The following is a 14,059-nucleotide window of genomic DNA, read 5'->3' as shown; positions in this document are numbered from 1 at the left end:
TTTCTGTTGCTCGTAAGTGACGTTTTGTTCGTGTCGCTACAAAATGCAGACAATATTGAAACGTGATACCTTAATTGTTATCTTTAGCTGGACCTGAGATGTCCATCGCTGTATGGTACTGTGTTGTGGGTATTGACCGTAGCTGTATGTACTGACTATACACTAGTGTCTAATTACCACGGTAGCAAGCTGTGCGTGTATTTTCTGGGATCGATGATAGTGTTTAACACTTCTGTTACACCTCATTCGAAACTAGGTCAAATTACCGGCATTGGACGTTTCTTTTTACGCGAGTCTTCACACCCTTTAAGACTGCATGATGCCACTTTTGACGGCACCACGACTTTAGACGACATACTAGACTTTAGACGGCATAATGACTGATAATGACAAAAAGCGCTCCATACGCATGCTTCTATTCCATATTAATCATCGACGTGCTTATCTAAGTGAAAATGCAAATTTGAGCAAGGTAAACAAATAAGTTCACCCACAGCACAGTGCGTACAAACGCCACAACATCTGCCCAATGCACGTGTTTGGTATGAAATATTCATATTTTTAGACTACTTGGCCTACCTTAATCGAAAATCCGACATTACTTGGTAACATGGATTGACAAAGGAGGGTATTTGCAGTAAAACTTAGAGTAAATACAAACAGATAGGTAGCTGAACTGGATAAACCATACACCAACAAGATGTATAATTGAGCACAGACTGGATGTTTCACTGTTAAATCAGATTCTAAGTTGATACTCTAGGGAATTTCTTCGCGATAAAACTTCGGATAACTTGACGTCTTTCTTCTGTTTGGAAGAAGATTGTCGGCCGCTTATGCTGAAACGAGACAGTTGATTTATTTCGCGCCTGACATCAAGGGAAAGCCCCGCATTGACTATTACGGCTCAGTAAGCTTCTGTCTACATTGACCTCAGGCACACTGTCATACAAACCTAGGATCTGAAACAAGATACCTATAGTCCTGTACTGATGTCCTGTCCGTACAACGAAAGTTACAACAGTTGTGTAGGGCCGAACAGCAGTGATTCAGAAACCATAGCTCATACCGTACCTGGAGGTTGTATTTGAACCCGTCAAAGAAGAAATTAATCACTCCTGTTAGAATGGCCGTTCGCAATGTTTTTCGTCGTGCCTTTTGCTACAAACTGAAGGTTTGCTTATTACCATTTGGATTATTTTATTACGTATCGTTTTATTTTAGCATATCCAAGGATAGGCCTAGCCCTAATTGTTTGCTACAGTTCAAAATAAGTGGAAATTATAACTGTTAGCATCATACTGTATATTGTAGGCTAGGCCTGAGTTCGTTTACAACTTCACTAGCTAATATCCTATGTGGACTTTTTTTTGTTTTGCTTCATTTTCAAAATGTTAAGAAGATTTATATAAAGCCTGGGCATTTAAGCAGAATTGTGTATTGGAAATGAGTGTAAAGATTCGTCAAGTATCCAGAGAGGAATTTCTTTTTAGAGCACCTACCAACGTTTCGTTACGCGTAGGCCTAGTTAGTCTGAAATGATAATTCGGCCTATTGGTTTGGTCGATCTATGTAACTTTTAGCTACATGTTTGGAATTGTATAGGCCTAACATGAAAACTTTACCGGCTTTCTGAGAACTCTGCTATGTGACAGTTGATAGCCATCTATCAATGAATCTCTAGGCCTAGTTATTTTGTGATATTGTAGAAATGTCCGATGGTATAAGAGCAATGATCAGCTTGCATCGGCCATTTCAGAAAAGAAAAATGGAATTCCATTATTAGAAAGACTTGGAAGTTGTGGGCAAGGTCACTCTAAGAAATTTTTAATTTTTCAAACTGTAATCCTAGTACATAGGAAATTAGGTTGAATGACTAAATTTTCTATATTACCCAATTGTTTTCTGTAGAAGGTACAAAATAGTGTTCTTGTAAGTTGTAGTACCGTACTGTAAGTGTGCAGTAACAACATGTGGTGGAGTGTTTGGTCAGCAGATTGTTATCTCTCTGGTTTACTTTGACGTGTTTACATAACTGACACACCTCCAGTGATATTGGAAGTTTATTATCTCCTTGAGTTATCAGTGTTTCAGGTTGTTAGGTACAACAGTTTTATTGCTTGCTTTGTAAACGGTTCCAGAATAGATGCATGATGCAATGGTAGCTTGATACTTCTCCTTTAATATTACTTGATTCTTAAAGAATTCTTTTGAACTGTGCAATTATTTTTCTCTCTTTTCTCTAGTTCTTGGTCACATCCTCTCAATTTCAGAGATGTCGTTTACCAGGTCTGAGGAGCTATGCTTCAGCTACTTCAACTTTTAAGGTTTGCTTGACTGTCTTTGTATTGAATTTATACATTGGAATCATTCAGAAGACAAAAGAGGCCAATTGATTGCAAACATGTTATGATTGTTGATGGTTTAAATGGCAGTTGTAGGTGTAGTAATCTGTGAGAGCCATTCCAAGTACTGAATTGTACAGTAGTACAGTAGTGCTATCAACAGAATTGCATTGCACCTGAAATTGAATGTTAAACTGCATGGCATTACCATATTTGCCCATCGCATTTATTCATGCTATGTCATTACAACAATAATGCCCCATTCATCTCCTGTATAGTGATATGTAACTAATAGTCTCAATAAAGTTAAAGTAGACACTAACCCAAGCATCATTATGTATCTATGGGGTAGAGATAATTGCCATTTTGGAGATATTACCATTAAACGTTTTTCACAAGCAAGGTTGAGGACTTGATCAGGTTTAAAAAGGACATCATCATGCCATGTACAGTAATTCAATTTATTGTTTTTTCCCTTATTTTTTCCATATAGTTTGTTTAATTTTTATAATAGATATTTAAGCTAGTTGTGTTAAATGAAATGCTGGAAAGCTCAGTTGACTTGTAATTCCAAGGTTTCTGGTTTAAATCCTGTTCTAGCTCAAAATGTCTAAGTTCTTTCAATACCTTTTAAACTATTTAGTTTCACAATGGTGTCATAATTTGATCATATGTTGGGCATGTTTGTTGTTATTTAGCCAGTAGAGCAATATTGTTACAATTTGTTAGATATAGAGTAAGTTGTGCAGTTCTTCTTTGAATCTGTATAAGCATAGATGATTTTAGTAGTGAACAACTAAACCACAGTATATCTTTATGTTCTGGTGGGGTGTAAGTTTACATAGGTTCCAGTTGATTGTGTTATATCTCCACGTGAATCCAGATGAAGTACTGTAGGCTTCTGAAGGCAATGTCAAGTATAACTTTATCCTATTTCTAGTCTGCCATTTATTCCATACAGTAGGTGGATGAACAACTGCCTTTGTTGATAGTTCTTCTTAACATGATTAACAGCTTTTACCGTGTGAGGTCAGAGTTATCTAAGAAACTTATCCAAACTCTTTAAAAATATACAATCTGTTATTATTTACTTGATCCTTAGTACACAGACCTCCAGGTTCAAAGGTCAACCAGTCTGAAGGAGAAACCTGACCCAGATACCCTGGTGTTTGGCCGCAGTTTTACAGACCACATGCTGACAATTGAATGGTCTTCTGAGAATGGCTGGGAATCACCCAAAATATCTCCTTTTGAAAATCTCTCACTTCACCCTGCTTCAACAGTCTTCCATTATGCAGTGGAGGTATGTATAAGTTTTGGCACAAAAATGTATACGTCATTGGCTCTTGCAGAACTAAACTATGGGGAGCAGCCAACTGGTTGTATCCACTTAGGTCTCTAGTTAGATTGAGGAGCAGCCAACTATCAACTTAGAACTCTAGTTTGGTTTGGGAGCAGCCAACTATCAACTTAGATCTCTAGTTAGATTGAGGAGCAGCCAACTATCAACTTAGAACTCTAGTTTGGTTTGGGAGCAGCCAACTAGTTGTATCCATTTAGATCCTTAGTTAGATTGAGGAGCTGTTTCCACTCTAGATCTCTAGTTTGGTTGAGGAGCAGCCAACTGGTTGTATCCACTTAGATCTCTAGTTAGATTGAGGAGCAGCCAACTGGTTGTATTCACTTAGATCTCTAGTTTGGTTAAAGAGTAGCCAACTATCCACTTAGATCCCTAGTTAGATTGAGGAGCAGCCAAATTCTTGTTTCCACATGGATGTCCAGTCAGATTTAGGGGTTAACATGCCATGCAGGAAGTAAACAAAGATGGTACCATCTGGTAGTACCAGTAGAAGTACACCTTAAACAGTGTTTTGTTTAACAGAGAGCTCTTCAGAGTATCATCTTGTGTTTACGTACCGGTATATTACAGACCGTGCATGATACACAGTGTACACAGTACTGATAATTCTGTTGACATTTCACACATGTTGTACAGGATGTGAAATATTTATAAAGAGCATATAGCTATGTGTATGACATGGATCTGTAAGTTTTCATCACCTGTTTCTTACTCTGCTGGCAAATGTCCAGGAAATATCAAATGTTGGATAACTAAAGGTGCTTTGCCCATCTTTGTATGATATTTAGTAAGAATGAAGGCAGAGTGCAACAACAAGAATTTATCCCCATATTTATAAGCTTTGGATTCAAAACACCGACAAAGAAGAGGATTCTCTTGACATATTCAGAATTGCTCAAATTGTGATGATAAATTGTGGTTAACAGAGTCTAATTTTCTGGGTTTCTAGCTTGGATATAGGATCACATGCTGCTCTGTCAGTGGTTTGGAATCGTCTATGTTGTTCACCATTGCTGCACTACAGTCATGATGTGGGGGGTGGGTGGGGGGGTGCCTTGACCTCCCTCGTGATTTAATAAGGTGACTAGAACGAGAGATACACTCATGTCCATCTAATGGGGACATTAAGTGTATACTACCAAATGTAATGATGCCATTTTTGTATTTGGGTTTGCTAACCTGCAAGACAAAGGCACCACTTTCATTTCATTTATTTGTTTTTCACAACATGCATTTAAACGTTTACAAATAACATGAAGTAGTAGTGAATAATACATGAAGTGAAGGAAGCGGAACAAAAAACCTTTGCGGGCTTGACAGGGTGCTTCGCTCCCTAAAATACAGAGAAAGAGACCAATCAATGTACAACAAAGCAAAATACACAATTTCATACAATAGGACAATAAGACCATAACAAAACAATAACACCCCCCCCCCTCCCCCGGAAAAAAAACAATCAAGTGCATCTGAACACCTGAGTTTGTCCATACAACAAATTGGAGTCTTTCTTCTCCTCTAATTGGTTAATAGTGTAATGTGAATGCCATTAGATGAATTCAGCATATATGGTTGTTGAGAGGGGGTATTGCATTGATAATGGTGAGCTCTTAACTTTGATTAATGTCACATTATTTATTTTTGCAGCTCTATGAAGGAATGAAGGCTTACAGAGGGGAGGATCACATTGTAAGAGTTTTTAGACCTTATGAGAACATGAAGAGGATGCTAAACACTGCTGAAAGAGCTACTTTACCTGTAAGTAATTTCAGGGGAATAACCTGGTAAATGATAGGAGATTGGCATTTCATTACTAGAACCTTAACAATGTGTTTCTCATCAACTTTACTTGCTGGTTTTACTCTAATATTAAGAGAATTCTTCACATTATCTTCATCCTGTTATTTATATACAGCTACAATCAATGCTTTATAGTATATATGGAGATTAGGTTAGGCCTAGAAGGTACATATTGTTATGAATGTCTAAAAATAGGCATAGGTTTAAAAGCTTCATTATTTTCAAAAGGTAATGCACATTCTTGAAGTTCCAAGACAAACTATACTTTGCACACACATAAGTCTGGGAGGAGATATTAGATTGTAAACACAACCGATAACTGTAAACAGACTTATAGGCCTCGGTGGTTGCTTAGTATTACTTTTGCACTATCCCTCCTACAGTCTTATTATAAATTAGAATGAGTTTATTCAGTACTAATATAACCTACACTGCAGGATATATGCTCTTTGTTAGTCTTGTTAAGTTTCCAGTTTAGGCATTACAGTACTTTAAATGTGGTATTTTGACACCACTATATGGTGGCATGTGAGCCCATGATGCTACATACCAGTTTTTTGTTGGTTATTCTTAGTTTTTTGTGATGTCATAATGGATAATTGTAGTCACTGTGTAGGCATGTAGTCTTTCATGTTGAATCTAAGTATTTGATAATTCATTTGTCTCTTAAATAGCTCTTCAATGGTGCTGAATTAGTACAATGCATTGCACATCTTGTGAACCTTGACTCAGACTGGGTCCCTCATTCAACAACCAGCTCGCTGTACGTAAGACCAACATTTATTGGAACTGAGGTGAGTCTTCTTGTTTGCTACATGCTTCCACACCTACTTGTTTCAAGTGCAGACTTATGCATACTATGAACACTTCTGATGTCTTCAAGTAGAGAATCAGAATTAGTTGACCAAGTCCAGATCAGCTCAAAGAAAGTGATTGCTTATCAAACCTAAATGCATTGATTCATTTTCAGTCAATAGGGATGAAATGTAAAGACAATTTAGAGAGATTGTGTGAGCCACAAGTATCAGGTCAAATATTAGAGGAGGGGGGGGGGGGGGGAGTTACATTGGAAAATAAAAGTTCCTTTCCCCATCTTTTGGTCATACTAATGTGACGTCAATATTTGCTATTGTTAGAGAATTGGTTTTAATATTTTATAGTTACATTAATATTCTATAGTGACATTACTGATTGTAGACATACTGTTCTATACTGCAATGCACATTATAAGACACATCACACTGTGTATTCACAATATGAAGACAAGCTATATCACCCAGAGTTTTGAATATATCTGTACAATCCCTGATCCAGCCTTATTCAGATTGTCCTCATTTTAATGCATTTGGCTGTATATGATTGATTCATATTTTTTTCTTTACTTTCCAGCCATCTCTTGGAGTAAACAATCCTAGCAAGGCCTTACTATTTGTAATTCTTTGTCCAGTTGGACCTTACTTCAAGACTGGTACCTTCAGTCCTGTCTCTCTCTATGCTGACACTGTAAATGTACGAGCGTGGAAAGGTGGCGTTGGAAACTTTAAACTAGGAAGGTGAGATAGTAGTACTCTAGAAACTAAAATAACATCAATTCTAAGTTTGTATATTGTTGATGTTATTGATTGTTTTTATCTGTCATCATCCAAAAATATACCACAGTTTGATTAATCAACTAGGTCAGACGTGAGGTTTTTATTTTTAGAATGTTTTGGATCTGTGCCAAAGATGTGTAGTCAATGAAGTTAGGGAGTGGATGTTTGGTTAGTTAATTTTGTGTATCTTTTATTAATTATTGGGTGTAAAGGTTACTTCCTTGTGAACTTAAACGTTACAGAAGATAAATGCTTATCAGCAGTTAATACTCTTATCAATTTACAAATATGTGAAAGGTTCCATTATCATTATCTGTAGCACTGACACCTTGCCAAGATATTGACTTCATACATATTCATTGAGGGATGGTGTGCTAACATCTATAATGATTAGTTTTAATTTATGTGTCGTAGAGTGGATGGATGGTGTGCTAACATCTGTAATGATTAGTTTTAATTTATGTGTTGTAGAATGGAGGGATGATGTGCTAACATCTATCATGCTTAGTTTTAATTTATATGTCGTAGAGTGGAGGGATGGTGTGCTAACATCTATAATGATTAGTTTTAATTTATGTGTCATAGAGTGGATAGATGGTGTGCTAACATCTGTAATGATTAGTTTTAATTTATGTGTTGTAGAATGGAGGGATGATGTGCTAACATCTATCATGCTTAGTTTTAATTTACATGTCGTAGAGTGGAGGGATGGTGTGCTAACATCTATAATGATTTGTTTTATCTATATGTTGTAGAGTGGAGGGATGGTGTGCTAACATCTATAATGATTAGTTTTATCTATATGTTGTAGAGTGGAGGGATGGTGTGCTAACATCTATAATGATTAGTTTTATCTATATGTTGTAGAGTGGAGGGATGGTGTGCTAACATCTATAATGATTAGTTTTATCTATATGTTGTAGAGTGGAGGGATGGTGTGCTAACATCTATAATAATTAGTTTTAATTGATATGTTGTAGAGTGGAGGGATGGTGTGCTATCGTCTTTAATTAAAACTTACTGCTAGTTGCTCGGTAACTGAAGCACCCTGAAAGAGCAGGAATAAAACCGATATGAATCTGTTTCAATTAATGTGTGTGAGGTTTAATGTTTTCTATGTTGTTATGATATTATTCTTTATTAATTTAGTAACTATGGACCAACAATATATCCTCAAAAAGATGCAGAGAAGAAAGGTTGTCAACAGATCCTTTGGTTGTACGGAGATGAGCACCATGTGACTGAAGTAGGAACCATGAATATCTTCATTCTCTGGGAAAATGAAAATGGAGGTAGGAGCTGTATACTGACACTAGTAACTAAGAAATAATAGGCCTGTATACTGAGAGTAGTAACTAAGAAATAATTAATGTCTCTCTGTAATGCAGCTGATCATCAATTACCTTCAGAATTACAGGGATGTTGAGAGATAGGCCAGGCGGCCCAGGGATAATTATTGTCACCAAACCCTGGTGTAAATGTCTTCATAAAATCCATGGTATATTTAAGGGTAGATTTCTGGAATTCAGATTCTGATCTTTTGTAACATTGTACAGAGGAGTGTAACATGATCCAATGTAAACTTTGATGGTTCTCAGAACTAGTTAATTAATACATATCTTGTTGAAAGTTCATGGCCTGAGATTCAGAGAATTATTTTTCGTTTGTCAGGTATCCTTAAATATTCTTTTTCTTCTTCTTTCAGAACAAGAGTTGGTCAGCCCTCCTCTGGATGGAACTATTTTACCCGGCATTACAAGGAAGAGTTTACTGCAGCTAGCAGAGAGATGGGTAAGCTGATGTATCTGTATCTAACCTTGGAACTTCACAATCTCAAACTAGAATTTCCCTTCCACAGTTTGTTGCTTTTTGTTCTTTACTGACTGTTGTTAACTCTACATATGTAAGCATGTGGACCCTTCTACTTACCAAAGGATATAGTTAGACCTGTAGTAGGAGTGCAACAGTGTTCTTTACTGACTGTTGTTAATGTTACATATGTAAGCATGTGGACTTACCAAAGGATATAGTTAGACCTGTAGTAGGAGTGCAACAGTGTTCTTTACTGACTGTTGTTAATGTTACATATGCAAGCAGGTGGACCCTTCTACTTCATGCCACATAGTAAGAGTATACATACAGGTTACTATGCTTTAAACTATGAGTACAGACTCACCAGTCTGGTTCAGGTAAGAAACAGAAGATATTATTTTACATTCTTGGAGACATTCTTCCAATGCTCTTTATTACTTTGTACTGTAACAATCAGTATACCCTGAAATCTCTTGCATGGTTTCAAAAAGGACTAAACATTCATATGTTTTATAAGAAATCAATTAAGTATTGTAACTTCAAAATGGAACTTTCATTTGTATGTCTAATTGGCCACAAAAGTAAAATGTTTCAAGCTCTTTTCATTTGTCTAGGACATTTATAAAGTACTTAGACTTGTGAACTTCTGTGTCTTCTCAATGTTTTCTTGTTGTTAAGTCATGATCCTTTTTGTCTCACATGACAGTCTCGTTAACAAAGATTTGAAAATTAGCCGTCCTTGTGTAGGGGTGTACTGATTTAATATCCTGTGTGATTAAATAATATAGAAGAGACTATGTTTATTTTTGTCCACCAACTGTGTAATTCTAAATAATCCTGCATGTTGTCACATGACATGGTTGGGTCAAGTGGTTTAATCATTTCTAACGTTATTTCATATTTTCATATAACTGTTTTATGCTTTGTTTGTTTACATATAGGGTGAGTTTAAGGTCTCTGAACGTCCAGTTACTATGCCTCAGCTTGCCAGTGCCTTGAGACAAAATAAGGTAAACTTTGACCAGACTGCTTAAATCTGCTTGCAGATATTTTCAGAAAATATAATTGTTTGAGAAGTTGGAATGAAATCACTTTTGAAACTTTTGTACCAAAAAGTTTTGATCAGTAACATGGCATATTTGGGACAAATTCAATAAAAATACTACAAGGTTTACCTCCATTTTGTACGATTTTTGGAAGTGGATAATTCAATTAGTGAAATATGTGGTCATTGTCTTGGCTATGCTACTGTAACTTCAGTAAGCAAGTGTTATTTATGATAATTATCTCATTATATGTAGTTGGTGATTAAGAAACAACCAGTGAACTACAAAAACAAAGTTTAAGATAAATGTGAATACTATTTTGATGCTTTCATGGTCACAAAATGTTTAATTTCACATGAAAGATGATGAGCCATACTGTAAATTGTCTGTGTCTTGTAGGTGACTTGGGTGACAAATGTAAAGTGCCATTAACCTTTTACCTATAAAAGTGCTGTGACCCTTTTACATCTGCTATATGTTAGTTTATTCTGTATAACATAAAGTATTATTGGGCTATTTAAAGCTTTTACAACATCCTTGCACTAGATATTTATGTTCACTGATGTCAAACTGTGCTATTTCTGATATTAAGAATCTTGAATCAGCAGTATCATAATGTCAATATTAACCCTCTTTGATCACACTTGATAACAATTGTAAATGCCGTCTGTCGTAAAATATTTGTTCAGGAAATTCTTGAGTTAGGAGAGTGTTACAGTAACTGAGGCTTCAGATGAGTAGATTGGTCCATTCATAAACTCATATGATGGCAGTATTCAGTATCTCTGATTAGTCAAATGGCGGACATGTTTCATCATAACAAGGTGTGCAGACAATATTACCAAGTACAAGCACTCACACATGATGTTTCCCACAGGTCTTTAGATGGATATTGTGTCAACTTTCTGTAAACTTGTTTCATACTAGATTTCATAATATAAATATTCATGCCTTGAAAGGTTGAACTAAGGCATGTAAACCACAGAATCAAATGTAAATCATAAAGATATGCTCTGATTACAAAGCAATGCAAGACTGGTTGAGTTGACAGGAACAAACCTCAACTACAGGATATATCTCACAGGAAATGTATTCCTTGCATATATCCTTCACAAAGAAGAATATTTACATAGATTCTTCCTACCATATGTGCAGATTACTGAGTGTATATGAATATCATATTATGAATAGTCACTAGTGATGAAAACACATTGCTGTGGTTCAAACTGCATGTTTTTACTGTTGTCTCCCCATCTTTCTCATTACTCAGGTACAAGAGATGTTTGGTGCTGGGACTGCATGTGTGGTCTGCCCAGTTGGGAGTATTCTGTACAAAGGAGAGACCCTTGAAGTGCCTACCATGAGTAACGGAGGAAAGCTATGTACCCGTTTCTATCAGACCCTAATGGACATTCAGGTATAACTGTAACATAGGAACAGAGTTAGACACGTTGTACAGCTAAATATGATTAACCTCATAGAACAGAGAGGAAGCAGATGTGATACAAACCACTTTTACCTTGCTACTGTGTAAAGACTGTTCTAACAGTTACAGGTCCTGACAAACCTAACAGGAACATTAACAGAAGGAAGAATGTTACTAAAACCCCTGAGACAGGCTAGCTGATCTGCCACTCAATATGATAAAAGTTGGTTGCTCTAAACAGGCACCAGACATAGATGTATTCCATGAAATTACACTGTATTTAATCATGGCTTCATATTCACATTTGCCAGTCACAGAAGTATTCAGTCATTAAGATAAGCTTTTGAATTGTAAGTATTTTATATGTGAAACTTCTGCCAGACCTGTAGCTAGACTGACTTGTAAGAACATTCCTGTAGCTAGACTGACTTGTAAGAACAGTCCTGTGGCTAGACTGACTTGTAAGAACAGTCCTGTGGCTAGACTGACTTGTAAGAACAGTCCTGTGGCTAGACTGACTTGTAAGAACAGTCCTGTGGCTAGACTGACTTGTAAGAACAGTCCTGTGGCTAGACTGACTTGTAAGAACAGTCCTGTGGCTAGACTGACTTGTAAGAACAGTCCTGTGGCTAGACTGACTTGTAAGAACAGTCCTGTGGCTAGACTGACTTGTAAGAACCGTCCTGTGGCTAGACTGACTTGTAAGAACCGTCCTGTGGCTAGACTGACTTGTAAGAACCGTCCTGTGGCTAGACTGACTTGTAAGAACCGTCCTGTGGCTAGACTGACTTGTAAGAACCGTCCTGTGGCTAGACTGACTTGTAAGAACCGTCCTGTGGCTAGACTGACTTGTAAGAGCAGTCCTGTGGCTAGACTGACTTGTAAGAACCGTCCTGTGGCTAGACTGACTTGTAAGAACAGTCCTGTGGCTAGACTGACTTGTAAGAACAGTCCTGTGGCTAGACTGACTTGTAAGAACCGTCATGTGGCTAGACTGACTTGTAAGAACCGTCAGACTGACTTGTAAGAAAGTTTGCTGGTTTTCTCTGAGACAACCAGGACTATCTTTTTAGTTTACTGACCACCTCCAGGATTTGTTCATATTGTCATAGGTAAAATCACACATATGTGATGTTGAAGAGGTTTTGCATGAGCTACTGGAACTACACACAAAACTTGACTTAACTGAGAAGGTGGTTTAAATACAGATCTGTAGAACATCATAGCTACAGAATCCAATGGCTGAGTCTATGATAGTACACACTGTGTCTACTCTGTAGGCCAGAAACAACACTAGTTCATCACCATTGTATTGGTAAAGATGTAACATTGATTAACAAGGTAGGTCGACTTTTGAAGAAAGGTTGCTTGTTATTCCACCAGACTCAACTGGACGTTCTTTAAGGTGTTCGAACATGAGCACTAGTTGTCCAAGTAGATGTAGGTTTCATAGAAAACCTGATTACATGCTTTTATTTCAAGAAAATTTGGTTATTGATAAGCAATTTAGTTGTCTCAGAGAGCGCAGCAACCTTTAGATATCAGCCGTGAGGGTGAAAACGAAATGTTTTAACATGAAATATGTGTTTTCTCTTTGCCCAACAGTATGGTAGGATGGAACATGAATGGGCCTATACTATAGATGAATTGATGCATGGCAACAGACGGGACTGACAAGCTTCATTTATTGCGCAAAAGTTTCTACCTCCTGCTACCATAGCAACCATCTTATAATGAAGTGGCTTGTGTGCTTTAGTTTTTTTTCTGCCATGCATTTCTAAGGAGTTATTTCCCATTACAAAGTAAAGACTCTTGTATTGTGTAGTGTGTTACTTTTGTAGATATTTTTTGCTTACAATATAGAGCATGCTGTTATTAGATGTACCAAGCCTGAAGTGAATCATTTGCCATGTACAGATAAGTTAAGAAATAACATTTATATAATTGGCTGCTCTCAATTTCTGATATACCTGTATCATCTTGATGAAGTACATAACATGATGTCCTCTTCAATGCTTCCTGTGGAAAGCAAAACAGACTCCCTCCAAACTTGCTTCTGACAACTATGTCAGAATAATATGCTATATAAGTACCTCTCATCCAATTGGCTATGACCATGTGTATTATCTGTTCCAGTAGTATGGTGGCTATGACCATGTATATTATCTGTTCCAGTGGTATGGTGGCTATGACCATGTGTATTATCTGTTCCAGTAGTATGGTGGCTATGACCATGTGTATTATCTGTTCCAGTATTATGGTGGCTATGGCCATGTGTATTATCTGTTCCAGTAGTATGGTGGCTATGACCATGTATATTATCTGTTCCAGTGGTATGGTGGCTATGACCATGTGTATTATCTGTTCCAGTAGTATGGTGGCTATGACCATGTATATTATCTGTTCCAGTAGTATGGTGGCTATGACCATGTGTATTATCTGTTCCAGTATTATGGTGGCTATGGCCATGTTTATGATCTGTTCCAGTAGTATGGTGGCTATGACCGTGTGTATTATCTGTTCCAGTAGTATGGTGGCTATGGCCGTGTGTATTATCTGTTCCAGTAGTATGGTGGCTATGACCATGTATATTATCTGTTCCAGTGGTATGGTGGCTATGACCATGTATATTATCTGTTCCAGTATTATGGTGGCTATGACCATGTATATTATCTGTTCCA

The 14,059-nt window shown here is 37.0% G+C and overlaps 1 protein-coding gene across 1 annotated transcript; it reads left to right on the top strand.

Annotated features, from left to right (window-relative positions):
- The first annotated feature begins 549 nt into the window (after nucleotides 1-549).
- LOC139969374 (branched-chain-amino-acid aminotransferase, cytosolic-like) lies at nucleotides 550-13,337 on the top strand. Its single transcript, XM_071974261.1, has 11 exons — nucleotides 550-1,174; nucleotides 2,247-2,327; nucleotides 3,448-3,648; nucleotides 5,350-5,460; nucleotides 6,177-6,296; nucleotides 6,892-7,055; nucleotides 8,244-8,386; nucleotides 8,800-8,885; nucleotides 9,848-9,916; nucleotides 11,223-11,369; nucleotides 12,984-13,337. Exons 1-11 carry the CDS (start codon nucleotides 1,127-1,129, stop codon nucleotides 13,050-13,052), a joined length of 1,239 nt encoding a protein of 412 aa, XP_071830362.1. The 5' UTR covers nucleotides 550-1,126; the 3' UTR covers nucleotides 13,053-13,337.
- The last annotated feature ends 722 nt before the right edge of the window (nucleotides 13,338-14,059 follow it).

Source organism: Apostichopus japonicus, chromosome 7, assembly GCF_037975245.1.
Source record: "Apostichopus japonicus isolate 1M-3 chromosome 7, ASM3797524v1, whole genome shotgun sequence".
In the NCBI taxonomy this organism is placed as follows: Eukaryota; Metazoa; Echinodermata; class Holothuroidea; order Aspidochirotida; family Stichopodidae; genus Apostichopus; species Apostichopus japonicus.
The sequence above is the reverse complement of the archived record's forward strand: the minus strand, read 5'-3'. Positions and strand labels throughout refer to the sequence as shown.